The sequence below is a fragment of the Thermobia domestica genome, chromosome 10 (genome assembly GCF_964235325.1).
Source record: "Thermobia domestica chromosome 10, izTheDome1.hap1.1, whole genome shotgun sequence".
Taxonomy (NCBI): domain Eukaryota; kingdom Metazoa; phylum Arthropoda; class Insecta; order Zygentoma; family Lepismatidae; genus Thermobia; species Thermobia domestica.
In genome coordinates this window covers 243,056,389-243,074,032 of record NC_137463.1, presented here as the reverse complement: position 1 = coordinate 243,074,032, position 17,644 = coordinate 243,056,389, and the positions used below count along the sequence as shown (strand labels likewise).

At 36.3% G+C, this 17,644-nt stretch overlaps 2 protein-coding genes across 3 annotated transcripts in view; one reads left to right on the top strand and one right to left on the bottom strand.

Moving 5' to 3' along the window:
- LOC145661879 (uncharacterized) overlaps positions 1-5,584 on the top strand; it is a 49,351-nt gene extending 43,767 nt beyond the window's left edge. The window contains exon 6 of the mRNA XM_081727221.1: positions 3,550-5,584. Coding sequence (XP_081583347.1) covers positions 3,550-3,569 — 20 coding nt within the window. The 3' untranslated portion in view covers positions 3,570-5,584. The remainder of the gene's footprint in view (positions 1-3,549) is intronic.
- Positions 1-16,841, bottom strand: part of LOC145663132 (uncharacterized) — a 121,019-nt gene extending 104,178 nt beyond the window's left edge. For both annotated transcript variants that reach the window (XM_081729427.1, XM_081729429.1), the window contains exon 1: positions 16,718-16,841. The gene's annotated coding sequence lies outside the window, so the exon portion shown is untranslated. The remainder of the gene's footprint in view (positions 1-16,717) is intronic.
- Positions 16,842-17,644: the final 803 nt, after the last annotated feature.

Below are 17,644 nucleotides of genomic sequence, written 5' to 3'. Positions count from 1 at the left end.
CTAATGTAAAAGTATGCTGCTTGTCTGTCTGCTACAACAATAAAATAAAATAGGGGTACACTTTTCTATGTTGTTGTATTCGGAAATCAGCGACCAGTGAAATGTAGGAAATAGCTTTTGTTGCAAAGGTAACTCCATGAGACGTTCGAAAATGATCTTGTGATGGCTTCGTACTCGAAACCCATTTGCACACGCCACTGCGATAGTGAAGATAGTGAAAGCAAGTAGAGCCCCACTTGCGTTAACTTAGTAAAGACTATTATAGCTACAGTCTGATAACTGATAAATATTTGTGTCATGTATATTTTTTTACAGCCAAGATAGTTTCATACATACAATTATTTTCATTATGTCGAATTGAAACATACACTGTATCTGAAGATTTTTCTATCACTAGGAAGCGGTTGTTGGTTTACTTCGATCAAGCATCGAAAGTCTGTGAAAGAAAGCTCCTCACTGATGCCAAGGGACTTTAGTTCGAATTCCAAGTTATTAAGCTTCTTGTAGACAACATCATGCCCGCAGATTTTTTGGGACTTTCCCCGTTTTTTCACATTGTTTCATTTCTGAAAAATCTTAAGCCTGTTTGGTGGTTTAAAAAATCCAAATAAGAAACTGAATTAATAATGATGAAATATGAAGTAGCATCATTGTATAGAAAATAAATACTAAACATCATGTTAGGAATAAAATAGTCACAGAGCCAACGAAAGTACCTCTCTATTGCTTTCTAAAAGGATACCGTATTGGTGCGAATATAGTACGATATTTTTAGTATAAAAATTGTTTCGTAAACGTTACATATTATAATAGCAGCCTAGCTCTTTAACACCTATGAAAAAACAGTTTGCTTCATATCACACAGGGCTATATCATCTGTATTATTCCTCCGCAACCGTGCCATACTGTTGTGTGACTCGTTGGAAAACGTAAATGCGTCATAGGAAATAGGTATGGTAATGCGTCACGTTATGGTTCGATTTGGCTGACACCTGACATTTGCTATTAATGTACACTACACTTTTACTGGGTATTCAAATCGATTTGGATATATCACCAGAGTACTAAATACAGACTGATAACCATCAAAAGAAGAAAGCGCAATAAAGACTGGTATTTACATCTTAAATTTGTAAGCTTCCCACTTATACAGTGTCTGGTAGAAAAAACTTGACAGTTTGCATTCAAACTGGTGGCCAGATTAATTATTTTACAAATGACATTTTATTTCCGAATTGAATTATATAACTCAAAGCTGTTTTGCCTACAAACACTAGGTATGAGTCATACACCTCACACTTTTTTAAAAATTACATTTTACAAATGATTTCCTCCATTGTCAACACATACTTCCCGATTGTTGAACGATACGCGCTTTTTCTACAGGTATCTTCTTTATGGCACAGGCTGTTTCTGAAAATTCCAAACACACAACAAGACTGTATTGCACCTTAGAACTGAGATTTCGACGAATGTTAAATTCCTGAAGTAATGGTACGCTGACGAAAAAATCACTGACTTTTCTTAAAGTCTTTAAGATGAATGTCTGCAGACCAACGCTCCATGGCGACTGAAACGATTTGAGCAGGCTACAATGTCACTGTCAACCTTAACTATTACGTCTGTGTATTGATCTAAGAAAGTAATAAATAAATAAATAAATAAATAAATAAATAAAACTTTTAATTACGCCGGTCTGAATAACGGCTTTCAGAGATGGAAATATATCGGAAAAAATGTAAAAAAATATGCTTTTCTAAAAATAGATGCGGTATATTTCATAATTATTTATTGTGAGCAAAATGTTTTGAGTTATAGTTCAGTTCGGAAATAAGACTATACAGGGGTGGACAAAAGAAACTAAAAACACTTCATACAGGACATGTAAGTTTGGCCCTCCACTGTACAACACGTGTTGCGGTTGCCGATCGTTTTTTGTTTTCAAATGTGTCATGTGGACCTTCCTCTTTCGTCAGCAGTAACAGTTCACCTGTAAGTGTCGTGGTGTGAAAGTGGTGCAGTAAAATGGGCGACCTGACAGACTTCCAAAGAGGCATGATCGTTGGTGCCCATCTGGTTTCAACTTCAGTGGCAACAGTGGCGAACATTGTGGGGGGGATCGAAAGGCACTGTGTCCAATGTCACGAGGGCATACACAATTCATGGGCAAACGACATCTGCAAAGCACAACAGTGGTCGAAAGACAATCCTGTCAGATAGGGACCGGAGGGCATTAAAACGGATTGTAGCAGCTAAAAAGAAGACCACTGCAATGAAAATTACGTCTGAACTCAATTCCGGCCTACAGAACCCGGTTTCATCGAAAACAGTGCGACAGGAACTTCATAAAATGAAAATTCATAGCAGGGCCGCTATCGCCAAACCCCTGGTCACAACAGTAAATGCGAAAAGGCGTATCTAGTGGTGCAGAGACCACAAGGCGAGGACTCATGAGCAATGGAAACACGTAATGTGGTCCGATGAATCGACCTTCACCTTGTTTCCAACAACCGGTCGTGTTTATATATGGAGAACACCGTCGCAGACCTATGACACAGACTGTCTGTTCCCAACTGTAAAATAGGGGGGTGGTTCTGTTAAAGTACGGACAGTGATATCGTGGTTTTCTGCAGGTCTCATCATAGTCCTGCATGGAATGATGAATGCTAAGGCGTATGAGGCCATTTTGGGGGACAAGGTTCTACCCATGGCCCAAATATTGTTCCCTGATGGTGATGGCATCTACCAAGATGATTTGGCACCCTGTCACGCTGCAAAAATGGTGAAATCATGGTTTGAGGAGCATGCCAGGAGCTATCGCACCTCTCCTGGGTTCCACAATTACCAGATCTGAACATCATTGAGCCATTGTGGTCTGAGTTAGAAAGGTGTGTTCGGTCTCATTACCCTCCAACAGCATCCCTTAAGGAACTGGAGCATGTTTTGGAGGAACAATGGTACAAAATTCCACACACCACGATTCAGGAGCTATATACCTCCATTCCACGTCGGATCCAAGCTGTTTTGGATGCAAAAGAAGGCCCCACACCATACTAGGTTATGACTTTCACACTTTTGCAAACGTTTTAGATTTTTTTGTCCATCTCCTGTATGTCATACTAATCAGTCTGGTCACAATTTCAATTTGAAAACAGTCATGTTTCTCTCCTGGACTCTGCATAATGTGTACAAAATATGGAGTGGTGTTACTGTACATTCGAGGCCGTACCATGGTCAGGCCAATATGGTATGTCTGCAAATAGTAGATGCACCAATATATTTGAATTTTACACGACACCTTTATGGAAAACCCTATACTGACTTACATATCCGTTTTTAACAATAATTTTCCTTAACCTACCCTTCCTTCGAAGAAGAATGTCGAAGTCCAACGAAATGAGACAGAAGTCTCTTTACGAAGAGTAGAAATAATAAATACTACAGAAAAGTCCTTGTCTTTAGGTAGCCATTCTATTCACACATTTTCAACAAGTTATCAATATGATTTTATTTTATTTTATTTTTTTTTTTTATTTTTATTTATTTCAGATCCTGCTCAGTATCATTAGCAACGAGAGGTCAACAACGCAATCTATTTATGAAGCTTTTACTAACATTATAAGCTCCACATGTATAAGACATCAGTACCAAACATCTCTCTCACGAATACTGCATAGCAACAAAGATACTACAGAGCATTTAAAAGAAAAGAAGATACAATAAGTATTCATCAGCATATCTGATCACTTGCACTTAAACAAACAAACAAAAAAAACTTACTATACTTAACATACCAAAGATAATGCATCAGTGCAGGTTGACAATTCGATAATAATAATAATAAGGTATACTAGTATTATAGTAGACTATAGTAAGACTTTTTGGCCATATCTAAACTGATTATTTTCATAATTACTTGTCAAGCGTACGAAAAGTCAATTATAAATCAATCAGAAATAAACCGTCCTTGGACTGCTTTCCAAGAACAAATAAAAACTACTAACTAATAGATTTAGAGTAACACTTTATGTTCATCTTTACAACCTAGGCAAGAAAAAAAAAAAAGTTTAATAAACAAAGGTAAAAATTACATTAAGATGTATTAAGCAGAATGACAAAAAGTTTGATCGAAAGTTCGAAATAATAAGTATCCACACTTAAGAGGCCTAATCACTTTGAAATTAAAATACCGCTAATCTTACAGTAATTATGTGATATCTTCAAATAGATAAAATATAATCGAAATGTGGAACAAGAGCGCCCTAGACAATATCATTTTACATGAGAAACCGTTATCACGACTCACTTATCTGCTTTCGATTTCTAGCCATTTTGAAAATCGCCATTTATTTTCGCGTTTCTAAACAGCTGAAAACGGAAAGCTACTAGGTGACTTGTGATAACGATACCTCACGCAAAATGATATTGTCTAGGGAGCTCTTGTTTTAATTATCTTTTATCTATTTGAAGATATCACATAATTACTGTAAAATTAGCAGTATTTTAATTTCGCCGGGATGAAGACTCTTAAGAGGCCTAATCACTTTGAAATTAAAATACCGCTAATTTTACAGTAATTATGTGATATCTTCAAATAAATAAAAGATAATCGAAATGTGGAACAACAGCGCGCTAGATAATATTATTTTGCATGAGGTACCGTTATCACGAGTCACCTAGTAACTTTCCGTTTGCAGTCATTTATAACGCGAAAATAAATGCCGATTTCCTAAATGGCTGGAAATCGAAAGCAGATAAGTGAGTCGTGATAACGGTATCTCGTAAAATAATGTTGTCTAGGGAGCTCTTGTTCCACTTTTCGATTATCTTTTATCTATTTGAAGATATCACATAATTACTATAAAATTAGCGGTATTTTAATTTCGCTGTGATGAGGCCTCTTAAAAGGCTGCAACCTAACTATGATTATCTTGTTCAGTAGAAAGTGAACATGATAATGAACATGAACATGATGTCCAAAATATATTGACTCGTGGTGGAAAGCAGCGAAAGTACGATATTTTAAGTTACCCACATTAAGTAATAAGACGCTTTAAAAAATTCTTACTTTGATGTTCTTTATTTGAGGAATTAGTTTCATATTAATTACGAAAGAATTTTTTTAAGCAGGGGGAGGGGATACAATTCCTGACATTTCAAAAAAGAATAAGAGAACAAAGACATTCAGTACATATAAAACGAATTCCTTACAGTATATCACGGTTAAGGATTTCCATTTAGCATCCTCAGCACGCTATTCGATTAGAACGTGTAGGACATAGTATTTTGTAAATTATAATGACGTTCCTCTTTATTCGAAACAATCGCGTAACTGTAATAGTTTCAAATTGACAGTTATTTGAGGGGGAAAATAGATGAATCTACTACAAAATCTAAAAGCTGATCACGCATTATTAAAAATATTTGACTAGAAGGAAAAGTCTAGTCATGTTATTTGTTTCCTGTATATGTATTGTTTCAAACTATGTAACTTATTTCAAAACCGATTGGTTGATATTTGTCATCGAATATTTGTCAAGAAATGAATATTTTTGTACATAAAAATAAGATCAATAAATAATTAGTACATATCTAATGCTGAAGTTGTTTTACTTTTTTAATACGTCTATTTCCTCGGTCAGCACACAACACGCACAGCTTATATTAACTTCGCTTATCAACCATATGAATGTATTTTATTAAAAGACAACCAGAACTCATCCACTAAAAAGTACATTGTTAAAATAACTAGGCTACTTTAAAAAGAAAAAAAAAACCCTGGACGTATAACCTACAACGGGTTACAATCGTTCAGATGGTGTTTTTAACTATGTGATATTGACCAACGCATTACCCACTAAATTATTCTTGGCTTTCAAGATCACCTCTTAAGAGTATGACATACTAAAAAAATACAAAATTTTTCTTTTGCTTGTTTTTCATAAGTGAAAGGACATAATGAAATGCAACTTACTACAATCAGAGATATGACGTCCCCATTAACCCCCTACTCACTCACTCACTCACAGAGATAATGTTACTTTACAACAGAAAATATGAACCTGAAGAATTTTCAGTGTTGTTATCCATAGAAATTACAGTGTAGCCAGAATAGCATTTTTCCCAACATCTAAGTTAAGGCAGAGACTAGAAGAACGAATTCAACTGCATTTGATTACGTATCATGTTGTTTTGGAATCCTGTGAACTACTTTTTAAATAAAATTTTCTTACAAACTAAATACAACTATTATTTAGGAACAAGTTCACAGGATTCCAAGACAGCATAATACGTAATCAAATGCAGTTGAGTTCCTTTCTCTAGTCGCTGCCTTAACTTAGATTTTGGGGAAATGCTATTCTGGCAACACTGTAATTTCTATGGATGGCAACACTGAAAATTCTTCACGTTCATATTTTCTGTTGTACATTCCGCAGCAAAAAGCCTGCAACATGAGCATGTAAGTTTACTGTGAAACATGTTGATTCCCTACGCTGTTAGGCGTAGTATCACAATAAACTTATATGCTCATGTTGCAGGATTTTTGCTGCGGACTGTACAATAAAATTATCTATGATTGTAACAAGTTACATTTCATTATCTCCTTTCACTTATAAGCAAAAGAAAAATGGAAAATTTTATATTAGTTTTTAGTATATCGGGCTCTTAATTGAGTGCTGCACTTAACGTACAAACGAAAAAATAATAAACATTATGATAACGCGCTCAAGAATCTTAAGGATCGCTTTATTTACTTGAAATTCTGATTCCTGAGAATATTTTACATTTTGAAGCTTTCGTCTCTCCCTTGAAGCCTTGTTCACGAAGGATAATAAAAACATGAAGAAAATTTACACGAATCGACTTACCGGGATAGAGAAAAATAAAAACCACTGTCGAGTGGAGCCTGTCACACAGTAAATAGTAGTGCAGCAAATAAATGAAACCAAATAAATGCCAAGAATAAGAGAGAGACTTGTTTTTGAAAAGAATTAACGCTTATGTCACTGACAAAAAAGTGTCCACACTTGGATAAATTTGTAACTGCGCTTTGCATTCGAATTTGTTTGAGAATGCTGGATCTAATTATTTTTTTTTAACTTATCTATTCATGAGAAAAATGACCTCAAAGTTGGAATATAAATAAATACTACGTATGAAATAATTGCGAATTTGGAGCGAAGCGATCAACATTTATTGATTATTAATAGAATTTTTTAGTACATAAATTATTTTCGTGAACGAATATGAGATGCAAATAGTTGAATTTGGCATGTGTTGGAACAAAAATAGAATCGAACAATATTAGTTTCTTTTTTGTGTGTTCTACCGTCAAGTTTGACCAATTGTGAGATACGATCGTTCTACCAAAAAATATAGATTTCGTATTTTAGAATCTTTTTGGTACCATCAAAAAATACCAAACAACAGTGGTCAGAACTTTAAAAAAAAAAAAAAAAAAAAAAAAACTGAAAAATTGTGTTCGCAAAACAATTCGAAAAGGGCTTCGCCCCATTTCTAATGCTGAAAATTCTATATTCCATTGTTTACAATGAGAATTTGCACGCCAAATGCTTTTCCAATGTTAAGTCTATGGGCATCCAGTTTTTCGGTGATTATTCCTCAATGGTATGTTATGATCTCATGGACAGATATTTTTAAAAATAGTTTCGGTGGATTTAACATCCTCAAATTAGTATAAAAAACGCTATTACATATGTATGCACGTAAGCACTGTTACTGTTAGTGTAGCTGGTAGTTAAAATGCCCTAACTATAAGATCATTTTTCTCAGGATCTTACAGAAGATAATGTTTAAAAATATTGAGTAGCACATTACCATTGCAGTTAGTATGCACAAATTAGTATAAAAACTGCCATTAGAAATTTATTAAAGCGTGGGTTCTTTTTTACCATGGCATGAGGATTAGTTCTTTACTTACTTCTTCGAAAAATCCAAAACTTGACACAGATAATGATAGGTTAAGCAAGAAATGGAAGCCAGTAATTGAAAAATACATCCAGTACTGACACAAGAAATGCATTAACATGAGCTAGCAAACTTTCCTGCCCCAAAAAGGAACACAGAACTTGAGCCCATTATTTCACAGAGTGCTGAACTAGTTTCGGTACTATTTGATGTTGACCACCAGCAATCAACAGTGTTTGTGGCACCGCTTTATTTCATTAAGTCTCTTCCTTTTGATTTCTCCGATATTTCTATTACTTTTTTTCCTCCGTGAACAAGGCTCCACTGGAGAGTCGAAAGCCTGAATTGTAAGGAGTTTCAAGGAATCAGAAATTCAAGTGAAATTTTCATTAAGTCTCTTCCTTTTGGTTTCTCCGATATTTCTATTACTTTTTTTTCCTCCGTGAACAAGGCTCCACTGGAGAGTCGAAAGCCTGAATTGTAAGGAGTTTCAAGGAATCAGAAATTCAAGTGAAATAATGGAAAAGTACTTAAAATATACTTATTCCGCCACTGTTATTCTACTACAAATGGAGGACAAGAAGAGAATTTTGTACATCGTGTCTTCTACATACGCTGAAGAAGAGGTGAGAAATGTAACGAAACCGGTCGTAGAGTCACCGATGGGAGAAGTTTCGTTTTAAGTACAATAAAACGACTGAAGCCATCTGTTGGAAAAACAAAAAGGTTCTGCCTTTGTTTCTTTTTGGCATAAGAGAAATAACTGTTCTGAACACACATACACACACACACACACACACTGTCGAACTTCCTCCCAAAATCTGACTTATCTCAAGTAGCACCTACCGCTGGATCGGCATTAAAAATTCAGTGCGTCCATTACGAATTGAATTCAACATCACGCACATTAATCGTTCGGCTACACGGAGACTACAACTGCACACAAGTATTTGCAAACACTGTATGAACGCCTTCTTCTCGAGGTCGCAAATAACAGTTTTACACTAATTTTTGTTTCAAGTTGCTTTGAAGAACTTTTGTGGCAGTCATTCGTAGACTTCCACAGGAGTTCTCCAGATTGATTGAATACTGTGTTATCAAGAACTGACCAAAAAAACATTTCTTTGTCAGTGTTGCGAACCTATTTAGTTACTATTCGTTCAGTATGTGCTAAAATATCCCCAGTCATGCTAGAGGACCGATATTTTGGTGGGAAATAATTTCTTTTTCTGTGGACGAGTAAAAACGGTGGCGAGGGAAGTTATTTTTTATCCACCACTACCGAGGTCTTCTCTAAGCTTCCTACTGGCACTAACTCCTCATGTTGTTACTTATTTGTTGCAAATAATGCTACTTGCTGAACTACACTTAATCTTTATTAATATTACGCTATTGTTAGGATTAGCAATAATGCACCTAGTTTTAGACATGTACTCATAACCAAAATCTTCTCCATGTTTTTCAAGTCACCGGACAGTAATTGCAAGGAAATTGAACGAGCAAGATTTTACACAGTCGCTCAAAGATTATTTGCACCGACCTAGTTAATAATAAAGTTATCCAATAACAGTGTCGATATTTTGTCGAACGCAGATCTGTTTCCTTATAAATTAACTCAGCAGTTCCCAATCTTTTTTTGACTGACGACATACGTTACCGGAAGCCCACGACATCGCAACACACTTTGTTCTTCTTCTTCTTCTTCTTCTTCTTCTTCTTACAAAGGCACTGAAGTGGCAGAGGGCTGGATTTAGTACAAGAAGAAATGATGAACAAAAGCAAGCCTTGACTGGATACCAAGAGAAAAGAAATGACCCAGGAAACATCCTCACACAAGGCGATGTGACGAAATTAAGTACGATATGGAGATATAAAAGACCAGGCAAGATTTTACAGAAACATTTAACGTAATAAAAAAGTTATTTTACGGGCAGTTTGCAAACTAGTTTTGTTTATCCATTTCGTGCTTCTGTGAGAAAACGTACATAGGGATCACGAAAATGAAATATATTACTTAGATTCAAAGAATATATAAGAAATTCAAAGGAAGATTCGACTTCTGGATTATTACATTTAAAATAATAATTCACATGGTATTAACGATACAAAAGTTGTACACATATCCAATAATAATACAGAGAGGTTGGTTACGAAATGAGTTTTTATTCATACTAAGAATCTAGGTTTGAATTTGGACACAGGCCAATTGGACCAAGCTCGGTCCACCATTATGGATGTTTTCGAAATCATAAGGCATTTGACCAACTCTGAAACAAGATACTATGGCGACACTATAAGTAGAATGTATAGCTAGATGAGGCCTCTGTGGGAGTTTTTCTTTTAGTTTAACGTCCCACGATTATGCTCCGAGGCTAGGGATATGGAGATGATGGTCATGAATGTAATGGAACGAAAAAGTAGAAGAAACCGGACGAATCCCAGAAATCCCTTATACATGGTATTCGTCCACAAAAAAGCCCACTCGACGCGAGCTGGGATCGAACCAAGGGCTTCACGCATCAAAAGTGAGCATTCTACCACTGAGTCACTGCATCCTCAAGATACTATTATTATTTGCGGAATAAAAGGGAGTGGAGACTTAGTCTGAGAATGGTTATTAGTTACTGGAACTCGTTATGCTGGTTAGTTATGTGTTGTGATCATCACGAGTAAGCAAGCCAAAGTTAAGTTGAAGGCCAACCAATTTATGTCAATAGCGCACCAAGATCAGATTCCAAAAATCATTACCATTTTTCCTTTACTTTTTTTTTTTTTTTTTTTTTTGGTAGACCCTCCTTCGTTCTTTTTCATAGAAATATATAAATTCTAAGTAGAAAGACAATTCTACATTTAATAATGATAAGGAAAGAATTTAGGCCTGCAATACACACTGGAGTGCTACCCGCCCTACCCCCAAAGAATAAGTTTTTAACCAAATTGATGTGATTAAAAGAGTCAATTTGATGCGATTGAAGTAGGTATTATCTATATTCTAAAAGTTACTGGAAACCGATCAGATGTTTTCTCGACCTGGAAAACTATGAATTCGACACAAATTTCAATTTATTTTTAACATTTTATTTTTCACCTCTTCCACCCTACTACGAAAACTATGGATTCGAGTCTGATATCAGTCATTTTAAATTATATTTACATGTTACAATTTCACCCCCGTCAGGGTACTAATGAGAGCTGAACTTGACCTTAAATGACATCTGAAGTGTCATTCTTTATCTAAGCGACCCCGAAAACCCATGCATTCGACATTAATATCAGCCGTTTACTATTATTTTTGTCTGCCCCTTCCACTCCCCCTAAGAGTGCTTAGGGGGTCTTGCCCCCACTGGAGGCTGAACTTTAACTCACACGGCACTAGGCGACGCCGACAATTTTTACATATCACTATTTCACCCGCCCCCCAGAGCTAATGAGGGCTTAAATCGGATTTAAACGGTCAGAAGTGTCATTGTTTATCTGAGGAATCGTGAAAATTCGGGTTCGACACTAATAACAGTCGTTTTCTATCATTTTATGTGTCCCCTTTCTCTAGAGTGATAGTTTTTTTTTTTTAAGCCCAACTGTGAGATGACCTTGGAAGGGATCCCGAAAATTTTGAGTTCAACATTAATATCCGTCATTTTAAATTATATTTACATGTCACCGTCCCCCTCCTCAGGAGTACTAAGATGAGCTGAATATGGATTGGATTTAAACGGCATCAGAAGTGTCACTATTAATCTCAGCGACCTTGAAAACTACAGATTCGACACACATATCGGTCGTTTCTGATCATTTTTATGTCACCCCCTTCAATCTCCCCTTTTCCCCGACAGTACTCTTCTCCAAACTCTAGGTAATGTGTGTATCAAGTTTGCTCCAGACGTTCCAGTTATGCTATAACATTCGAACATACGCAAATACATACTCGTATATACACCTGAACTGAGTATGATGCTCTGATTACGTATTGATATACATGTTCCGCACATGCAGTTTGCTTAGAGCAATAAAAAAAAGGTGCTGTCCTGTATTAGGTTTGCATACTTAAAATTGATTATATACTCGCATCTTTGATCAGGAAATTCACTCATAGTGCCTTAAAAAATGCTTGTTAAGGGAAGAACTGTATTACTGGGTGCAGATTTACCTTCAGAGGGATTACTAGTTATATGTATAAACGCTTGTTCAGAGATAATTAAAACGACTGTCCAAAGAACAAGAACCAACTTGTGCTAGGTGCCTACTGAAAGGCAGAATTATATAAATCATGTCAGGGCAGGAGCGCATCGCAGCAGGGGCGCCGCGTGGGAGTGCATTTACACTCTCATATACCTACGGCCTTTTCCATTCTAAGCACAAGCAACACACTGACTAATCGAGTGAGATCCCTATCACCGTCTTGCGAGCGGTTTTGCTGTTCCCCTCCCTCTTACGTCAGAACAACGCTTCATTCAAAAACTGCGGTATTCATAATGTTTTCGTTGGCAAGCATATTTGTACTAGCCATTATTATCCTGTTCCGAAATATGTACTTTATCTGCATCCCAATGGTAATGGTCGTTGCAGTAGTGTTATGGAAAAATCGCGAGCATTCTCAAAAGATATGATATTGGGTGCTACAATCTTCTCGGTGAAATTCTGTATACACAACTGCGTTGTACTTTGAAGACAAAAAAAATCTAGCCATTAACATTGTGCAATCATATTGCAATCCGTACAAAGAGTCCATAAAAACGACTATATAATTGATTTTTATATTTTTGAGTTATTACGTTTATTGAGTAGATTCAATGCTAGCATATTTTATGAAGTCATAATTATATTCTTGAAATATAAACCTCTCTAAGCAGGAAATGAACTCGTACTGTCTTTAGATAATGTTCCTGAAGGAAGATGTTCTATTATTTGGTGCACATTCATTTTGGGAGGGCCGAGTATAGAACACGAATCAATTTGTGCTGTCCCTCAGCACGTGCAGAAAACACTTTTGTGGTCACTTGTGGTCATGTATGTGGAAGGGGTTGTTTCTTAGGAAGGATATGGGTAAAGGTCGGTTATCGGTGGCCGCGAGTTTATGCAAATTAAGTCGTTGTATTTCTTTAACTTGGATTTTCTGTACTCTGCAGTATTTTGAAATTGTCCATATGTAAGTCTGTATAATGGTTTCACTTGTGCAACTGTTTATCTTTTTGTCCTACTGAAATGACTCTTAACAATTACATTAACAAGTTTGTAAAGATCAGTACAACGTATTTTTATCAGGAGTCCTTCGTGAGTGGGTCGGCAGATGTATCGCATTTGTGGCCAATTAGTGCCGGTTTTGAGTTCAAGTGGAGTACAATTTCTCTCCGAGAAGCGGTCTGGATTCCGCTTCAAGCTTATGTGACCCCTTCCAGCATAACCGGTTGTTGCATAATAACACCAAGGCGAAACAAACTTATTTCTGTCCATATGTGATATAAATACATAGAGCAAACTATTTAAACAAACAAAAAAAAAAAAAAAAAAAAAAAACTAGTTTAAACCCAAAAAAATTCGTTTAAACTTAAAAAAAAAAACTTTTTTTCCAATAAAAACCACGGTATTTGCCAACTTTGGTTTTGGATACTTCCATCTTTAAGATTTAGGGTTTCGGATTTAGGTTTCCGGGCTCCCGGCATCTAAGGCCATTTAGCCTGTCACGTTTTGAGGGATGACGTCCCTCGGCGAGCACACTATCCGGGAAAGGGAAGGAAGAAAGGATTGGGGAAGGAAGGAAGCGGCCTGGGACCTATATGTTAGATACCACCCCGGCATTTTCCTGGTGTGAATGAGGAAAACCCAGGAAAACCTCATTCAGGGTGGCTGGCCTGAAAAAGCGTTTTACACCTTTTTGACCGAGTGCCCCCACCGGATTCCATCTTTAAGAAAATGAAATCTTTTGAGTTTTACGTCCCACGGTTATGCCGGTTAGGCTAAAGGAGACGGTGATGATGAGTAATGAATGAAATGGTGGAATGAAGAAAGTGGGAGGAAACGGGAGAACACCGAGAAAACCCACGCACACGGTGTTTGTCCACCACAGTTCACTTGGCGGGGGCTCGGATCGAACCCGAGACCCCAAGCACCAGAGGTGAACGCTCTACCACTGAGCCACCGCGGCCCCCTCCATCTTTAAGAATCACGACTTACTGCACTATTAACGTTTCCATATTTAACAGTATGTTCTTATACGCGCAGACTTTGTATTAGATATTCTCGCGTTATACGGCCACCAAGATCCACATATATCCCGATTTCATATATGTTCCCCTTTCGGCATATTTTTGGATTGGTGGGCCAGAATATTTTGCTTAAATTTCGTGCTTTCTTGCTATATTTTCTGTACTTTTTGATGGTTTAGATTAGATTACGATTATTGGATTTGGGGACGGGGAGGGCAAAATTCTTTACTTCACATTAGTATTCTTCCTATATTTTCTGTTTTGTTGATGGTTTATGCTAGGTTAGTATACTTTCGGTGGCTAAACTGTCATAGATGGCGACCCCGAATAAAACCCACATGAATCTGTTTTCAATGCTATACTACATCTTACCTGTTCTGACTTTCATATATCTCACCTACAATTAAGTACCACTGTTTCATTTCTGGCTTTCACTATTCACTATTAATCACAAATATTTCTTATTTTTATGCTTCTTTTGCTCTTCCCTACACCCGTACACCTCAGTATGGTATTACCTTACCTTACCTCAGTATGGTATGACCTTATAACTGTCAAGTGTTGCAAACTACACTCTACTCATTAATGACTAAAACAATGTGGTCGATTAAATGTCTTCCCAAAGGGCAAGGTTAAATTCAATTTAAGTTGTATCACCCGAGCGTGATGTAATGTCACGTGGTATTTAGTCCACTTTGCACACACAACTTTATTGATTTAAAAAAAAAAAAAAGTGATTTACTTATGTTACGAAACATAGCTGAGCGAGCGAAGGGGGTTAGAAGCCCCACAGGATTCGTTTTGTTCCAAGCATACATATCCTAAGTTAGTTAATAACACAGTGGGTTTGAAACACTGTCAGATTATGATCTACTGCCACCTCACCTCATATCGTATCAATCCGCAATCTCTCTTATTAATCATACTACATACAGTCCACAATCTCCCTTATTAATCATCCTACAGTGATGACTTTTTTAATGTTTGTTACTCTCATTATCGCATTCAGTCTAATCCTGTTCATTTCTCTGTAAATTTTGTATTTCGGGGCCGCCATCTGCGGCAGTTAACCCGATTAAGTTAGGTTATGCTATTATGCTAGTAATCACGGGCATCTCTGGCGGGGGGACGTATCCCACTACAATGTTTTGCTGAGGAGATAAGACTGACCAATGCTGATTTATATAGAAGTACAGAGAGGCACAACAAATGAATTTATATGGTTGTTAAATATTAGTTGGGCTGATTGGAATAGGTGAGTTAAGTAACTACATCACTGCTGCACTAAACCTAAGTGAAAGGATCTAAAACTCGTATTCGGTTCCAAACAATACATCTGGTTATGTACAGAAAACATAGGCTGGTGGATGTTCCACTTTATTTTCATGAAAATAAGTTTCCTTCCCTTACTTATCTTTGATCTATTTCGACTTCAAAGTTCCCTTTCAGAAACTTAAAAAAAATAAAGAAAAGAAAAAAAAGGAATTTTCATTATAATATTTATATGTCAATGTAAAATGTAATCATTGTAAGTTCCATATGCAGCTCAGGACTTTGGAACTCATCGGAAAGAAATGAACAAATACTGGCAGAAATACGTCAAATTTAACCGATCGATTTATACTACATTGGTAAAGGTAGTATAAGGATGCAGTTATCTCATAATTCAAGAAAATTACCACTTACTATTAATATGACGTAAATTCAGTTAGTCTCGTAGCATTCTATTGGACACCGTCAACCCCAATTTAAACCTGCCAGAGATGCCTGTGATAGTACTTAGTAATTACCGAGAAGGTTCTAGAACACAGGTTAGTAGCTAGGTTGGTTCCTTTCTATATCAAAATATATTTAATTCATATAGTATTGCCGAGCAAGCGTGAGCGAGTCAAGGCGGGTTAGAGCCCCCCAGGGCACATTGTTTTCGGTCTTTATTACAGGTAAATAGGAAGAGACCTGTGTTTTAGAGCCTTGCCTATTTACCCTTGTATAACATCAACTCATATCTCCTGTAAATGTTTCTTTTTTTTAACCTGATTTTGGGCCCCCAATTCCAAAACCATCCCCCATCTTTCAAAATCAAAATTCATGTCCTACCATAAATTTTACAAAAATGTGCTCTCATAAAATAGGATAGCACTGACTCTTCATTCCAAGAAACTCCACTCATATCCATTACCCTCAGTAAACCTAATGTAAACTTGCCCATAGTAAATTAAAACAAATAGAATTGCAACACAGTACAATTAATATCATAAACGTTTTATTCTGCTATAATGAGAATATTTCAACAGTATGCCAATAGTTCCATAGATTAAAAGAATTATTCGTTAATCTGCAATAGTGCCTTCGAATCCTTTCTCACTACTCTTCCAATCTGCAATAGTGCCTTCGAATCCTTTCTCACTACTCTTCCTTGTGTTTTATTTTGAAACTCCTCTTGGTACAACGAATACAAACAACGAGAAAGGGATCTAGGTATACAACTACGATGTAAAAATCTCAAACACTGATATAATGAGTACATAAAAATTTGTTTGATCAGTGTAAAAACAGTATTAAATTATTCTACTTTGGCAACTCACCTGTGATTAAATGCATTTCCTTGGTAAAACAAATTCGCATAAACAAAGATCCACTTCCATTATCTTCCTCTATTCATTGAGCTGGCATAACGAAAAAGTGAATAACGCTCGGCGTACCTTCTGTGAGATGCAGCAGTTTTAAATTTATAATTTCTTCGCTACGTAGCGCTATGTGATTATCACATTTATTTCGTATTTTCTATTCTTGTTTCTTGGTATACTTACTTCTACAGATTTTTTGGAATCATGAACTTTCTTAGACTGTGTCCAGTAAGGCAGTAAGCGAAGATAATGAAATATAATGGGAAAATATCTCGTACATTTTAATTCATTGTAGTAAGTGAAAGTGTAACTTTGAATATGGAGAGGAACGAAAATGGCTACTGCTTACTCGTTTGATATGAATTTTGTAGCAATGTCTACCTCTTTTTTATATTTTTTATTATTGCCACTTTGATCAATTGGCATATCCAAACTGGTGTAGGAGAGTTCAAAATTTAAGCCAAAAAATTGAGTATCTTATGAGATTTTATACATTTTTATTAAAATGCGTATCCTAAGAGGGCTTAAACATTTCCCAAAGTGAAGGAAATGCTCTAAAATGATACTACATAATTACTACAATCAATTATCAGGGAATAATTTAGTTTTCGGGAGTGGAGTAACAAAACTTAGAGAGCCTTATGCAGAGACATTCGGACACCTGTTTAGTGTCCTACTAAAGAATTTGACCAAAATATGTTTCCTGCAATAGTCTGGCCTTTAGTATGACTCTAATCACACTTCAAAATGACTCTGCGTAAGACCCACAATTTATACATCAATCGATTCAGCTTTATAAAACAAATCGATCAATGCCGATCTTAACTACTTCTGATTAACCAATGCCACTCTACGAAGCGTAACTTAGTTACCGGGAGTAGGGTA